The 13,434-nt window shown below is 43.1% G+C and overlaps 1 protein-coding gene across 1 annotated transcript in view; it reads left to right on the top strand.

Moving 5' to 3' along the window:
- The first annotated feature begins 671 nt into the window (after window positions 1-671).
- Window positions 672-13,434, top strand: part of RPS6KA3 (ribosomal protein S6 kinase A3) — a 102,051-nt gene continuing 89,288 nt past the window's right edge. Inside the window, exon 1 of the mRNA XM_075263827.1 lies at window positions 672-961. Coding sequence (XP_075119928.1) covers window positions 899-961 — 63 coding nt within the window. The 5' untranslated portion in view covers window positions 672-898. The remainder of the gene's footprint in view (window positions 962-13,434) is intronic.

Here is a 13,434-nt window from a genome sequence, read left to right as displayed (position 1 = left end):
AGATATAATTGACATGCTGCTATTTGCAAAGCCGCAATTGCAAAGACGCAACGGCTTTGCAAATCGCAGCGTGTCCGCGCTACGGTATTTTCCGCAAAGTGGGGATGGGATTTGCATGAATCCCATCCACTTTGCCTGCACTGTACAATGCCGTGATTTTTAGACACGGCGGGCAAATCGCGGCGTTAACGTCCCATGGGGCCCCAGCCTTAGTCAGTTTGTTTTTAAAGTAGCCAACTGAAATGTGAACAGGGTTTTACGTTCTTAGAACTATTTTCATCAATGTGGCACACATGGACCCAAATTTAACGTCTAGTACAGTGTAATAGTTACAAAGTTTGTATAAAATGTACACAAGTGTATTACATAACATGAAGGTCCCACACTTTTAACCTATTTTAACACATAACATATATCATGGCGCACTGTAAATGCAATAAAACTTCTAAAGCAAAACGCTCCCTAGAATATCTACTTCCGAAAACGAAGCGCGCCCTGCCACAACCAAGATGGCCGCCGACTTGACGTCCTTGTGGCCAGCCCTCCTTACCTCCCCGCCCCATTTTTCTGCTCCTTGTCACCTGTTGCCCCAGACCGAAGGAGGGGAAAACAACGCCTACTCGATGACGTCACCATGACGTCGGGAACCCTAGCTGCGAACGGCAGGTACTGCTGGGGACGCCATGTTGTGAGAGGAAGTGGAAATCAGTGTGTGTGAGTGAGTGAAGGGAGAGGAGCTGCGCTGGAGCGGTACACGTTCGCCCGCTACCGGACAACCGACAACGGAGCTAACAATAGAGCGGGCAGCCAGCTGAGGGAGTCGGGTCCTTTTGTTGCTTCTTTGAGAACTGTACGGGAAGCCCAAGGGCACACTGCTGCTCGCTTGGCGCCGGGGAAGATGCCGCTGGCGCAGCTGGCAGACCCGTGGCAGAAACTGCCGGTGCAGAAAGTGGAGAGTGAGGTGAGCCCGGGGAAGGAGAGGGAGGAAGCGCTGCGGGCTTGTCAGCTCTTGTCAGCTATGGACTGGCAGGAAATGAGCAGATAAAGTGATGGCATGGAGCTGCGAGAAGTTTGTGCTCAGCCACTTACTATATATGGCGATCACTGGGCTGTGCCAGGTCATATCTGTGCCCATGCTACAGGTGTGCTGCACAGGGCAGTGCCTGCAAGGAGGACAAAGGTGACAGCTCAAGAGGCTGCAGGTGACAGGATCAGGATGGAGCTGCTTGGCACATGTCATCAGGGCTCAGTATTCACAATCAGTGACTGATCACTGGCCAGGAGTAGAACAGTGTTAGATACAAGTTTGCTCATAGATAGATGGTCTGTGTCCCTCATAATCCCTGTGTCCCTCATAATCCCTGTGTCCCTAATAATCCCTGTGTGCCAACCGCACCTCTGTGTCCCTAATAATCCCTGTGTGCCAGCCGCACCTCTGTGTCACTTCTCAATTTTACGTTCATTCATAGAAAAGATGGGAAATCTGCTGTCCGGAGAGCACAATGCAGGCAGCACATGACTAAGTACCGTGGGCCGGCTGACGACAAGGCGGTGCAGCCTATAGGAATGGCAAGTGTAGTGTATGAGGGGTAGTAGCCCTGGAGGTGGGCATCATGTACTGTATTCTCTCGCTGGTCTATGCTATGTACAGTAGAAGCTCTTTCAGACCACCACCCCAAATTGTATTGAAAATTGCTCTAATACGGGGCGATCTTATCAAAGCGGATGGCCAGTAGGCATAATATGTCATGGGAGGGGAAATCCCAAGAAATTTGGTTGGTTTTATGGAGAGTATTCAGTCTGATCTATTGAATAATATTTGTATAATTCAGAGCAATTGTTTATTTCCTCTCTAGCTGTAGCTTGGATAATATCTATAATAATATTTATTGGTATAGAATTCATTTTAACATATATTTCACTCTACATCTTATATCTCGTAATTTTTACTATATCTGTGACTATTGGATTATATATCTCATATTCTATTTAATACTTGGTGTTCTTAATGGCCATTACTATTTCTTATTCCCTGATTATTTGACCAGATTTTGTAGCTAGTTCTGGATCAGTAAGGGTTAATGAACGTTTCCTTCTCACTCCATTGACATACTTCTTCTTTCAAGCATAACATCGGAAATGGTCTAAAAATCTTAATTCCTTCTCCGTGAAGGGCTGTGTGACCCCGTCATGATTATTATGCTTTTCTAGAATAGGATTGCTGACTGTTTCTATTCTAGATCGCGTTGATAAGATGTCAGGACTTCTAAGTGAACGTGGTATCGACCTGCTGTTCTCGTCGATCGGTTCTCATTACCAGACAGGAGAAAGCCCTTTACTTTAGGATGCTCCATTGCTCCTCAAGCATCACTAAGCAGTCCACACGTGAAGAATTAGCTTTTGGCGTTTGTAGGCGTCTGCCCGGTGTAGATGGCACAGATGTTTCTCTTTGCCAGGGATCCTTTGTTAGGTGAGGACTGTGCCCCTACTTCCGATGTCCTTTTCACCCTTTAAACCTGGCTGAGTAATTGGGCATTAGAAGACTATGGAGGCGAGCCAGAAAGCAAATTCTCTGCTGCTGTCATTCCAGTCCCTGCTCTTCTGTAACTTGACCACCATTCTAGCATTCATCTCCCCTAAAACAAGTCAGTCTGGCAGGGAGAGGCGCTGGATTATTTATGAGGATGGAGACCTCTGGGCTCATACATTTCTCAGCTCATGTTCCGGGAGGACGATGGATGTGGCACTGCAGTGAGGTGTTTGGCCTCCTTTGTTCTCTCATTTTCTCCACCAGACAGGAGGTTCACTCCAGGTCTGCTAGTCGTGTAGAAATGGCCTGCAGTTTTGTGAATTAGTAGAGGATGTGCTCATCTCACTATGTCAGGAGGGTGTGGTTGCAGGGTAGTTTTAGTTGTGACATGGCTACGTTACTCAGATTCTCCTCTGATCTTGCTACATCATCTGTGGGTGGTAATGAGTGTGCGGGAAGGATGGAGTGTGTCCAGGATGTTTGGTGGTGCCTGCTGCTATAATGCAGACATGGACTGCGTGCACTTTATAAGAACTCTGGGGAGAACATCATGAATTTCTGCTAAACATGGCGTAACCTCATACTGACGTCTGATACTGGACCATTAGCAGAATGTCAAAAATATCCTACAAAGAACTTATAAAATCTTCCCATAGCATGCAATGTTAGATGGGCCAGTAAAAATGACTGAAAAACCTACTCTATATTTATCAAAACAGGTGCAACACTGTAACGGGAACCTGTCGTGAAGAATCTGGACCCCAAACCTGCACTAACCCTTTGTCGAGGACAGTCACAGGATCCCAAACATGATTTTTTTTTCTTTTCTTAGAAATTTCCACATCCTGCAGAGAAAGAACTTTGAATACGATGTTCTAGAGATGTCGCAACACCGAGTTCTGTGCTAATACCAAATGCGTTGCGATTCTTGATACCAAAACAATACTGTAATATAGAGCCGGCCCACAATATAAATAGCAATTATTACGCCATTTTTGTTTGGGCCTCTTGGCATGTAACATATATATATATATATATATATATATATATATATATATATATATATATATATATTACACTGTATTATATGCTTTGTTATAGCAATAGCAAATACGTCTGTTATTTAATGTTGTGACCTTTAAATTAATAGTGTATTATTATTATTATTATTGTTTGTATAGCACCATTAATTCCATGGTGCTTTACATTTGAGGTTTTAATGACTAAAATTGGGATTATTGTAATTTTCAGTGTAAACGTTTTAGTAATTTATATAAAATAGATATAAAAACAGATTTATTTTTTTACTTCATAATCCAGGATGGTATATCGAGGTATCTCTGTGTCCAAGCACATTATTCCCAATGTTGAGGTTTAGTCAGATTATTGGAAATCCTCACATTTACAACAGATGATCTAGTAGGGTTTCTGCCTCCCATACAGAGGGCTCTAGGTATAAGAGATAATGAAAAAAGACACATTATAGAGTTTCCATAGAAGGGGAGTGAGGCCTTTCCTGTGTCGGAATCCCGGCAGTCGGGTGGGGCAGGACCTGAGTAAACCGTGGTATTGATCAGTTTTGCCTCGATGCATTGTGCAACTCTATTATGTTCCTGTACTTTTCTAGCAAGGGAAGCTTTTCTCTGAGAAGTCACGCCGGCAGGTTCCTCTCTTCCCAGGCTAGATATGTCCGCACAATGACATGTGCAGGTATAGCCTACACACATCACTTTGCATGTGACTTTTGATGACGTAGCGACAGTCTGGTGAGAAGGGGACCAGCCACTTTGACTTCTCTGGAGCCGTGTGATCGTATACAGCCAAAAGAATACAACTTTCCTAGTTCTTATTCTGCGTGATTGTGAACTTGTAAAACAGCCGAAGGTCATGAGTGTAAACCTATCCCCGTCCTGGATAACAGGTTGTTGGCAGTTTAGGGATCTAAGTTCTCATGACAGACACCTGAAACCCTTAAAGTGGGCTTACAACTAGAACTAAACTGTCCATTTATCAGAAGCAGATTATGTAAGAAAGCCACATATGTACTGCAACTACTTAAAGTAGGTGCGTATGCCCGATCATGCTTAAAGGGGTATCCGAAAATACTTCCTTAGTTGGACAGCTAAGCCCTCAGGATCTTGATAATAAACTGGTCAGACCTGTTCTTTAGTGTACAGGAAGTACTCTTGCATAATAATTCAGGGTAAAACTTTGCTATGTACTTTGCACGTCTTTACCGAAAATTTTCTATTTTGCTTTACATTAGAGGGAATGGCATGTGTGTCTGCATTCTGTGGTTTGTATCGTCTTCATTTTGCTTACTGGTGAATTATTTTATCTATTCCAGAAGCAACGTACACAGCGAACTTAATTCGTAAACTGAGACTTACTATATAGGTGCCATTACGGAAATATATGAAGACTTGTGTTACATATACCAGACTTAAATAGAAGCCCACTGGAGGAAGATGCGCCAAATTTCTTAACACGCCTGTGGATACAATTGGCACATATCAGAATGTCTATGCACTAGAGACAGAGATGCAAACCGGCTATAGTTTGACATTGCTTTGTGCTATAATTTACAATGTTTTCTAGAAAAAAATCATAGTAGCAGATACCCTGTGATCAGTTTGACACTGAGAATGGAGCAGGAAACAGACAGCCCTGTCCTCTGTGTAGTGGTGGAACCTGAGTTTCTGCGTCTTAGCTCCAGTTCAAATAGATGGGAGCTGATCTGCAGTACCTGATCTGGCCACTATACGTAGAACAGAGCTGTTTGCTTCCTGCTGCATTCTCTGTACATTAGCTGCAGAGAACAGCTGATTAGTTGGGATGTTGGATCTCTACTGATCTAGTATGGTATCGATATTTTGTCCAGAAAACTCCTTTAGGCTAAGGCCCCACATAACATCCCACAACAAAAAAGCACCGCGGGAAAAACTGTGGCCGCAATGCCTCATGGTTTTTCCCGCAGTTCTTTTTACAGACAAGTCTGCAGAGGTTTCCTCTGTTTACTTTCTGCTTCTATTATACCTATAGAGAAAACGTCGGTGTTTCCGTAGATATAATTGAAATGCTGTGAATTCCAAAACCGTGACCATTTTGGAAATCGCAGCATGTCCGCTGGGAGTGTTTTCCTGCACTATACATTGACTGTAAAATACCATGGTTTTTTTTCCGTAGCTTTCCTGCCGTGGGTCATCCAAGGCACTTACACCACGTGGGGCCCCAGCCTTAGGGTGCGTTCACACGATGTAAAATGGAGCGCAAGCTGGCACGTCTACGCCTGTCAGCATTTTGCATGCTCAAAAAGATCCCATTGATTTCAATGGGAGTTACGAGCGTATACACCGTTATTTTGCGCCCGTAATTTTGCGGCTGATCTTTTTGAGCGCGCAAAATGCTGACAGGCGTAGATGTGCCAGATCACGCTCCACTTTACATCGTGTGAACGCACCCTTGGGCTGTAGTCCCAATTTGCGGAAACACAAGGTTTTTTCCCGCTGCAGAAACTCCATGTAAAAGAAAAAAAACAATGCTGTGTTCTATAGTTCCTGCAAAGTGAATGAGATTCTGATTAATCTCATCCACACATTGCAGAAAAAAAATAAAAAAGTTTCAGAAACTCCAGCATTTTTGGAAATTGCATCATGCCAATTATACCTGCAGAAAGCACTGGCGTTTTCCCTTTAGGCCTAATAAGGACCCAGTGTGTGTGTGTTTTTTTTGTTGTTTTTTTAAATCTGCGTTTCGCTACGTGGTACCTTAGCCTCGAAGCTTTGGTTAATGGTCTGTGTATTGGTATGTGCACAGGATTTTGAAACGTTGCAGAATTTCTGCACTAAAAATCCACATTTTTATACAGTAGAAGCAAAGTAGATATGTTTTTAATCATATTTCATATATGGAAATTGATCTGCAGTGCAGATTTTCATTGTGGATTTCACCCTTTTTCAGTGCATAGAGTGAAATCTGTAGACTATTCACAGATTCTCCTCAACAAAATTGGCAGCACACATAGACATGAGATATTTATCTGCAGATCATTGGCAAATGCAGCCTACATCACTTCAGTCTGCTGTTAATCTTATATGAATGACCACCTCAGACATCAGATTCTCTGCAGATTTGGCTATATCTGGCAACAAACCTCTTCTATGTGTGGCAGGAGGAAGGGTTTAAACTTTATTCACATGGCCAAGTTCTGTCCGTGAAACGGCCTGGGAGCGGTCTGTATTTCCTGGACTGCAAATGGCTGTGAGTAATGGAACTTACCGCATCATAGTGAGTTATAACGTAGTGAGCTCACAAAAGGGCCGAATCTGTACTGTACGGTAGTGTTTAGGCTGTTAGGCCCCGTTCACATGGGGCACGGGATGGTGTATTTTGGTCCTGATTTTGATGCGGGAAGCCGTGTTAGAATAGTACCAAAATGCGCCTGTTGCGGCTTCCCGCTCGAAGTAGGCCCAAATGACTGGTCCTAGTCCGGAGGGTGCTGCTGCAAGGTGAACACCGCGGCTGAATCTGCAGCGGAATCCGCCTGAAGAAAAGGCAGCTCGCAGCTTTTTTCCGCTAGCGTGAACAAACCGCTCGCAGAAAAAAAGAACACTAGCGGTCTACATAGACCTCTATTGTGAGGGGGCGGATTTTGAGGAGGATTCGGCGCCAAAATCCGCCCCCTCTTGCCCCGTGTGAACGAGCCCTTAGGGGTGCCCACTAGGACTATGGACCATGTTTTCCAGATGGAATCTTGTTGAATATATATTTTTTTTTTACTTGCATGTCAAGCCGTGAACAGTGTGCAGGGAGATAGATTCTATGCTAGGAGTCCCTTCCTTCCTGTGCAATACTGTCTTGTGATCAGTACCGAATAGTATTTCACAAGTGGACAGGGATATTGCATGTTGTTCATGTCGCCTCATACTGTTCAGGCTGCTAAATTCAGCACAAAATGGACCAAGACCCATGGCTGAGACTCATACGTGTGAATATGCTTTAAGGCTAGTGCTTGGTTACCCGGTCAGTAATGAATAGAAGCTGTAATACTCATTATTGCAGTTCAAGAAATATTGCCGTTCAAGAAAAAAAAGGCGCTGTGTGAACCCAGCTTAAGGTTAAAGGGGTATTCCCATGACGCTTGTTCACCAACCTGCAGGCTGTGGTGCTCTCTTCACTTCCTGCTTCTCTCAGCACATAGGTGGGCGGGGTTTCACTTGCACGGGATTGGTTGTAAACGAATTACCACAGTGTGAAGCTGATGTAGCAGAGCTGGATTTGAGTCAGTTTGCATTACATACAGAGGTAAAGGACTCCCTATCTCAGCCCTTATCAGCCAAATTCAATTAAACCGACTGATAAGAGCTCAGAAATCCCGGAGCTCTCACCTCCCCAATCTGAGAAGCTCCACTACTTACCAGACACAAACAGCTCAGAGCTGCTTCCAGCCCCTCCCTCCCCCTCTGAGAGCAGGCAGCTACATCACTTGACAAATGAGCAGATAATCCCAAGGGCCATAGAAACAAGGTGTAAACGATGAAGTGAATAAATTAAGATAGAGGCCAAACAAAGCAGTTTTGATAAAGCAATGCATTTAGGAAAAGTCTTAAATCCACATAAACTAGCAGTATAGATAGGATCCTTGTGATGGGACAACCCCTTTAAGACTAAGCTGTGGGTGCTGTCTCAGGGTTCTCCTGGCTGCATGCTGTATACAGTAGTTGATGGGTCGCTCACGTACTATCCATGGCAAATACAGATGTAGGCCGGCGAGGCAATTAACAGCCGTATGCTAATTGCAAGTTGTACCGATACTTGTCATTGCTTGATATAGGAAAGTACAGGTACTTTCCATCAGTTAGCGGTAAACGCATTTGTCCGGGGCACTGTCTGGCATCACCCTGAGAGTGTGTTTAGATGACGCTTCTTTATAGAAGAACTGCATGCAGTTTTTAATTGCAGCAATGAGTATCACATACTGTGAATACTGTGAATGCTAATGGCCATTAAACTGAAAACCTCTGGTGTACTATCCACATACAGCAGAATTGTCTATTACATGTGATACTCAGTACTGCAGGATAAAAGCTGCACACATTCCTTTAGTAAAAAAAAACAAAAAAAAAACGCTGTATAAACCCAGCCTGAAACTTTCTGTAGAGCTGCAATTGAGTGACGGCTGCACGCCACAATATTGCCTGCAACCACTTAGGACTGCAGCTCTACAATAAAAGCAATGAAAAGTAATCGGTAGCACTAAAAGGCTGAATATAGAGGTAACCTAAAGGCTCCCCATACAAAGGGAGAGAGAACCTGGCTGAACCCACTGGTTTTCAATGGGACTGAGTCTTTAGCTGACAGCTGTTGAAAGTGTATAGGGCTCTATAGCAGGATAACTTCTTTTCAACTTGTACCCAAAAAAATAAAAATAAATAATTGAGATATCATAACAATGTTCGTCTTTGACTTTTATGCAATGGCTCAGTTTTGTGAATGCATGCTCATATTTTATCAGTATGACCCCAAGTATTCACATTTTTCTATTCTTTCACTGCTATTTTGAGCTTGGGGGTTATTAAAGTCCCAGATTCTTCTGTTCCAGCTTTTTGTTCTTCCGTCTTCTTGTAGTTTTATAAAATAGAGTTTTTATCTGGTTGTACAGAAGCACTCGATCTTCTTATTGCATCCATAGAGCCATTTTTATAGACTAGCTGAATCTGAAAAGCCAATCTTCATCTGGAAGCCACTATCTACTGTCTGGTCACCTCCAGGAACTGCGCCCTGTCAGGACTAAATAGGTTTTGCCTTCAAGTTGCCTATCACAAAGGAGGGTTATATGGTATTAATGGTAGAGCCCCACATTGTGAAAACGCAGTGTTTTGGCTGTGGCAACTCCCATCCACACATTGCAGAAAAGAATTTGCAGTGGAAAAGCTACGTTTTTGGAAAGGAATGGAAAATATAAAGGAAACTCTAAGAAATTTCCTTTCTGTTAAATCCACTCTAGACTTTGGCTCAACCGCAGCAAAATCTGCAACAAAAAACGCTGTGTTTCTGCAACACAGAAACCTTAAGAGGTTTTGTGGACTTATGAAGGGGTTGTCCCATCTCAAGGATCCTGTCTATACTGGTAGCTTATGTAAATTGAAGCCTTTTTCTAAATATATTGCTTTAGAAATTCTGCTTTGTTTGCCTGCTATGTGAACTTATTCCTCCCATTGTTTACAGTGCATTGCTATAACCAAGGACCTGGGAGATAGGACAAGTAATGTCACTTACTCAGTGCCTGCAGGATAATCCATTCAGATAATTGCACTTTGCTGATAAAGTCTGTTATCTCTAAGTAAACACACAGATAACATGGAGTCTGTTCTATACAAGAATCTGCAGATTATATGACTTGCAGAAGTGTTGTGTGTCCCTTTCAGGGGGAGGGAGAGATATACAGGAAGTGAGAAGCAGGTACGGCATACAGCCTGGCTGAGATGGGAGAACCCCTTTAAAACTGGACTGATGATCTATGCACATGTGATCTGTGCGGGTTCAACACTTGATCAATTGTTCTGGAAGCTGCTCATAGATCGGTAGATCGTATGCACCAAGTAATAGCAGTGGAGCTATAATCCCTGAAACCACTGCCATACAGTGGATGGGGCTACTGCGCCACCCGTATTACTTGAGTAGGTGCTGCATGCGCTTCCTGTTCGCACGATGTGTCTGGCAACTGGAGGATGCCCATGTCACATCCTGACAGATCATTTCTGTGGATAGGTCATCAGTATATATATATATATATATATATATATATATATATATATATATATAAAAAATCAGTTTGGGGACGACAAACCCCTTGTAAAGGATAAGGTTTGATCATTCAGACATATTTTTATGCTGCTTGACGAAATATTGTGAGATGGTTTAATCCCAGTTTGCACCACCTAAGAGATGGCTTATTTTCCAACAAAAAAAAAAATGTCAGCATTTTATTGCATTTTTAGCACATACTATCACATTGCAACCCCCACCCACTTACAGCAGAAAGGGTCTAAACATTGAATATATGCGGTGCAGATTGCATTAGTAATGTGGTAAGCTACCAGTAATAATGTCCCAATTGCCTTTTGTATCCTCAATAGTTCTTTCCATAGTAGATTTATTAGGCCTCACGTTGTGGTAATGCTGCTTCTTTTGTTGAACAATTTGCTGGCATTTTTTTGAGCCAAAGCCAAAAAAGCCTTCAAAAGGAATGGGAGATATAAAGGAAACCCTTCTACCAAATTCCTGGATAACAACTTTAAGCCTCTTAGGGTAAAAATACCTCTGTAGTAGGACCGTCAATGGAGTGTCAGACTGTACATGGGGGTGCAGTAGGGCCCAGTATATAGCATACAGCTCAGGGGTAATATGGGGCTGCCATACATGTAAGGTTGTGTCTCTCCCCATGTCTCTGTAGATCGCTACTTAGCTTGTTTGACAGGGTCTTCCTGTTTATGTTTCAAGCAAGTGCGTTAAAAAAAGACCTGCAGTATTCGTGTTTATACTAGACTGTGTATGTACCGCCAACGTGACCCTGCGTGGGAGCCTCACTACATAGCATTTCATAGAAATATTTCTGGAGCACGTTCTTTTGTAAGGGCATGTGACTTTTCTGACTGCAAACGTCTCTTGTGTTACTAATCTTACTTTGAGCACCCTTAACTATAGAGCTGATGGATTGTCTCATGACCATATTCACACAGTGCAGATTTTCAAGCTTTTATTAAACCAAAACTAGCACTGGATCCAGTACTTTTATCTGAACTTTCAGCTTCTGATTCCAACTTGCATTCTATGGATATGGCTTTAGGTTCCATGCACACAGACAATTGCAATATGGAAAATCTACATGTGTATTGCCACGTTTCCTGGACTGAATGTGGGACTTTCTACCTCATAGGCTCGGGTCACATCTGCGTTCGGGCCATTCTGTTCCCCTATCCACATGAAGTAGGCGGAGAGAAAAGAAACTACATGGACCCCATTATAGTGTATGAGATCTGCAGGTGTCCTTAGGTAACTGCTTTATGCGGATAGGTCCCCAAACGGAATCCCAACACATATGTGAATCAGGCCATAGAGATGTATAATGGTGGGAGCCCCTTCATTCTCACAGCTGCTCTGTATTGTACAAGGAGACACAAGGAGACAGGGACTCCAAGCATCACAGATCAAGATCCAAGGAGTCCCATTTCCTAAATTGGTTCAGGCTGGAGAATCTGGCCGATGTACAGACTGGATTTTCACCCCCCGTTCCAGAGGCCTTACGGTGCCGTATGATATTTATGGTGCACATAAATTAATTTCATTTGTTCAAAACAATGTTACATGCAATTTTAGTCTGGCCTTGCATTTTACCATTACTGCTGTGTGTGAACACACACGTATGTAACTGCCAGACATAAAATGTGGAGGCCCTGTATGGCTTCTCATAGAGCATTATGTGTCATAAACAGGGATTTATAGTGTTTACAGCTTCTAGCATCTTTGTATATTTCTAGCTTCCTACGTCCTCCTAGGAGAGCAGTTACTGCTTATTGCACGGTAAGCGCAGAATGTATGCCCGATTCACTGCACTAGTCATGGCACATACTTATACATTATGGTACCGAAAAATGCTCCCCAATGGATTGTATTCATTTCCGTGGTCTATAGAGAGATGTCAGAATACTAACTTTAGCATTTATTTTTTGGCAGAGTTTCCTGATCTATTGAGGCGGCCCCTGTGGTCTGACTTGTGTTACTTGAATTCAGGGTTAAATAGATTTTTAGCCTGACGTATTCGCCATTGTCATCTCATTGTTTCCTAGCACACTACAGTACACTGGAATGAGCAGCTTACTTGACTTTGGTTCTAACATAGTCTTTAGGCCGGATAATACGCATTTATGTCATGGCATCTTGAGCAATGTTCATAGCAAAGAGAACACCAGCTTATCTGAAGAGAATGCTGTACATGATGTGTGAACATTGTCTAACTGCAGGATGTGAAATTGTTTGCAGCAGCTGTAGTCAATGCGCATTTGTGTGGATAAGCCAGCAGTAGGGTGTAAGACTTCAGCCATCTCCTGGGAAAGACAAAATCTACAGACTCCAAACATTTCTTAGGAATGTACAGGATCTAGAGCAACCCGGATGTGCCTTTCAGATAAAAGAGCCTATTGTTTTCACAGGTATGCTGTAAACGTAGAATGTAGGCACAAAAATTTAGGTGCAATATGTTATTTTGTCCTAGTTGTTTGCACATGGTGACCGTGATGCAGTACTTGGGATAGGACCGCACACTCATATTTGCAAAACGCCGTTATTTTATGTAGTCTTGGTATTGCCATGGTCAACATCATGGGAAGTCAAAGTTGCTTGTCTGCACCCTAAGGGGAAGTTCACACGGAGTAACGTGCCGCGTGATGTGGCACGTATACGCCGTGTGAGATTTTGCGGGCTGTATACGTAAACGCCGCGTTATTGAAGTGAATGGGAAGTGCTCGCCGTGTGAAGGGGCCCGGTGCCATACATTCCGAGCCATACACGCGATCGCTTCCCATTCACTTCAATGGGAGCACTCGTAGAGTAAAAAGCAGCCCATTCATTTCAATGGGGAGTGCTCGTATGCCGGCTCCCATTGAAATGAATGGGATGTACTTTATACGCGCTGATTCTGAACGTGTTTTAACGTTCAGAATCAGTCACCGTATACGTAGTTAGGAGTTAGGTTTTATGTGTTATGTCTGGGGGTCTTTTTTCCTCTACTTAAGTCATTGGCATTATTGAAGAGATGGTTGGCCTTAACTGTTGCACATGGATTAAGTGGGAACTAAAAGGTACGTTCGGTGGCCAGGGCTTTCTGGTTGGAATTTATTTTTTTG

This window comes from Leptodactylus fuscus, chromosome 2, assembly GCF_031893055.1.
Source record: "Leptodactylus fuscus isolate aLepFus1 chromosome 2, aLepFus1.hap2, whole genome shotgun sequence".
Lineage (NCBI taxonomy): Eukaryota > Metazoa > Chordata > Amphibia > Anura > Leptodactylidae > Leptodactylus > Leptodactylus fuscus.
This window is presented reverse-complemented; position numbering and strand designations above follow the sequence as displayed.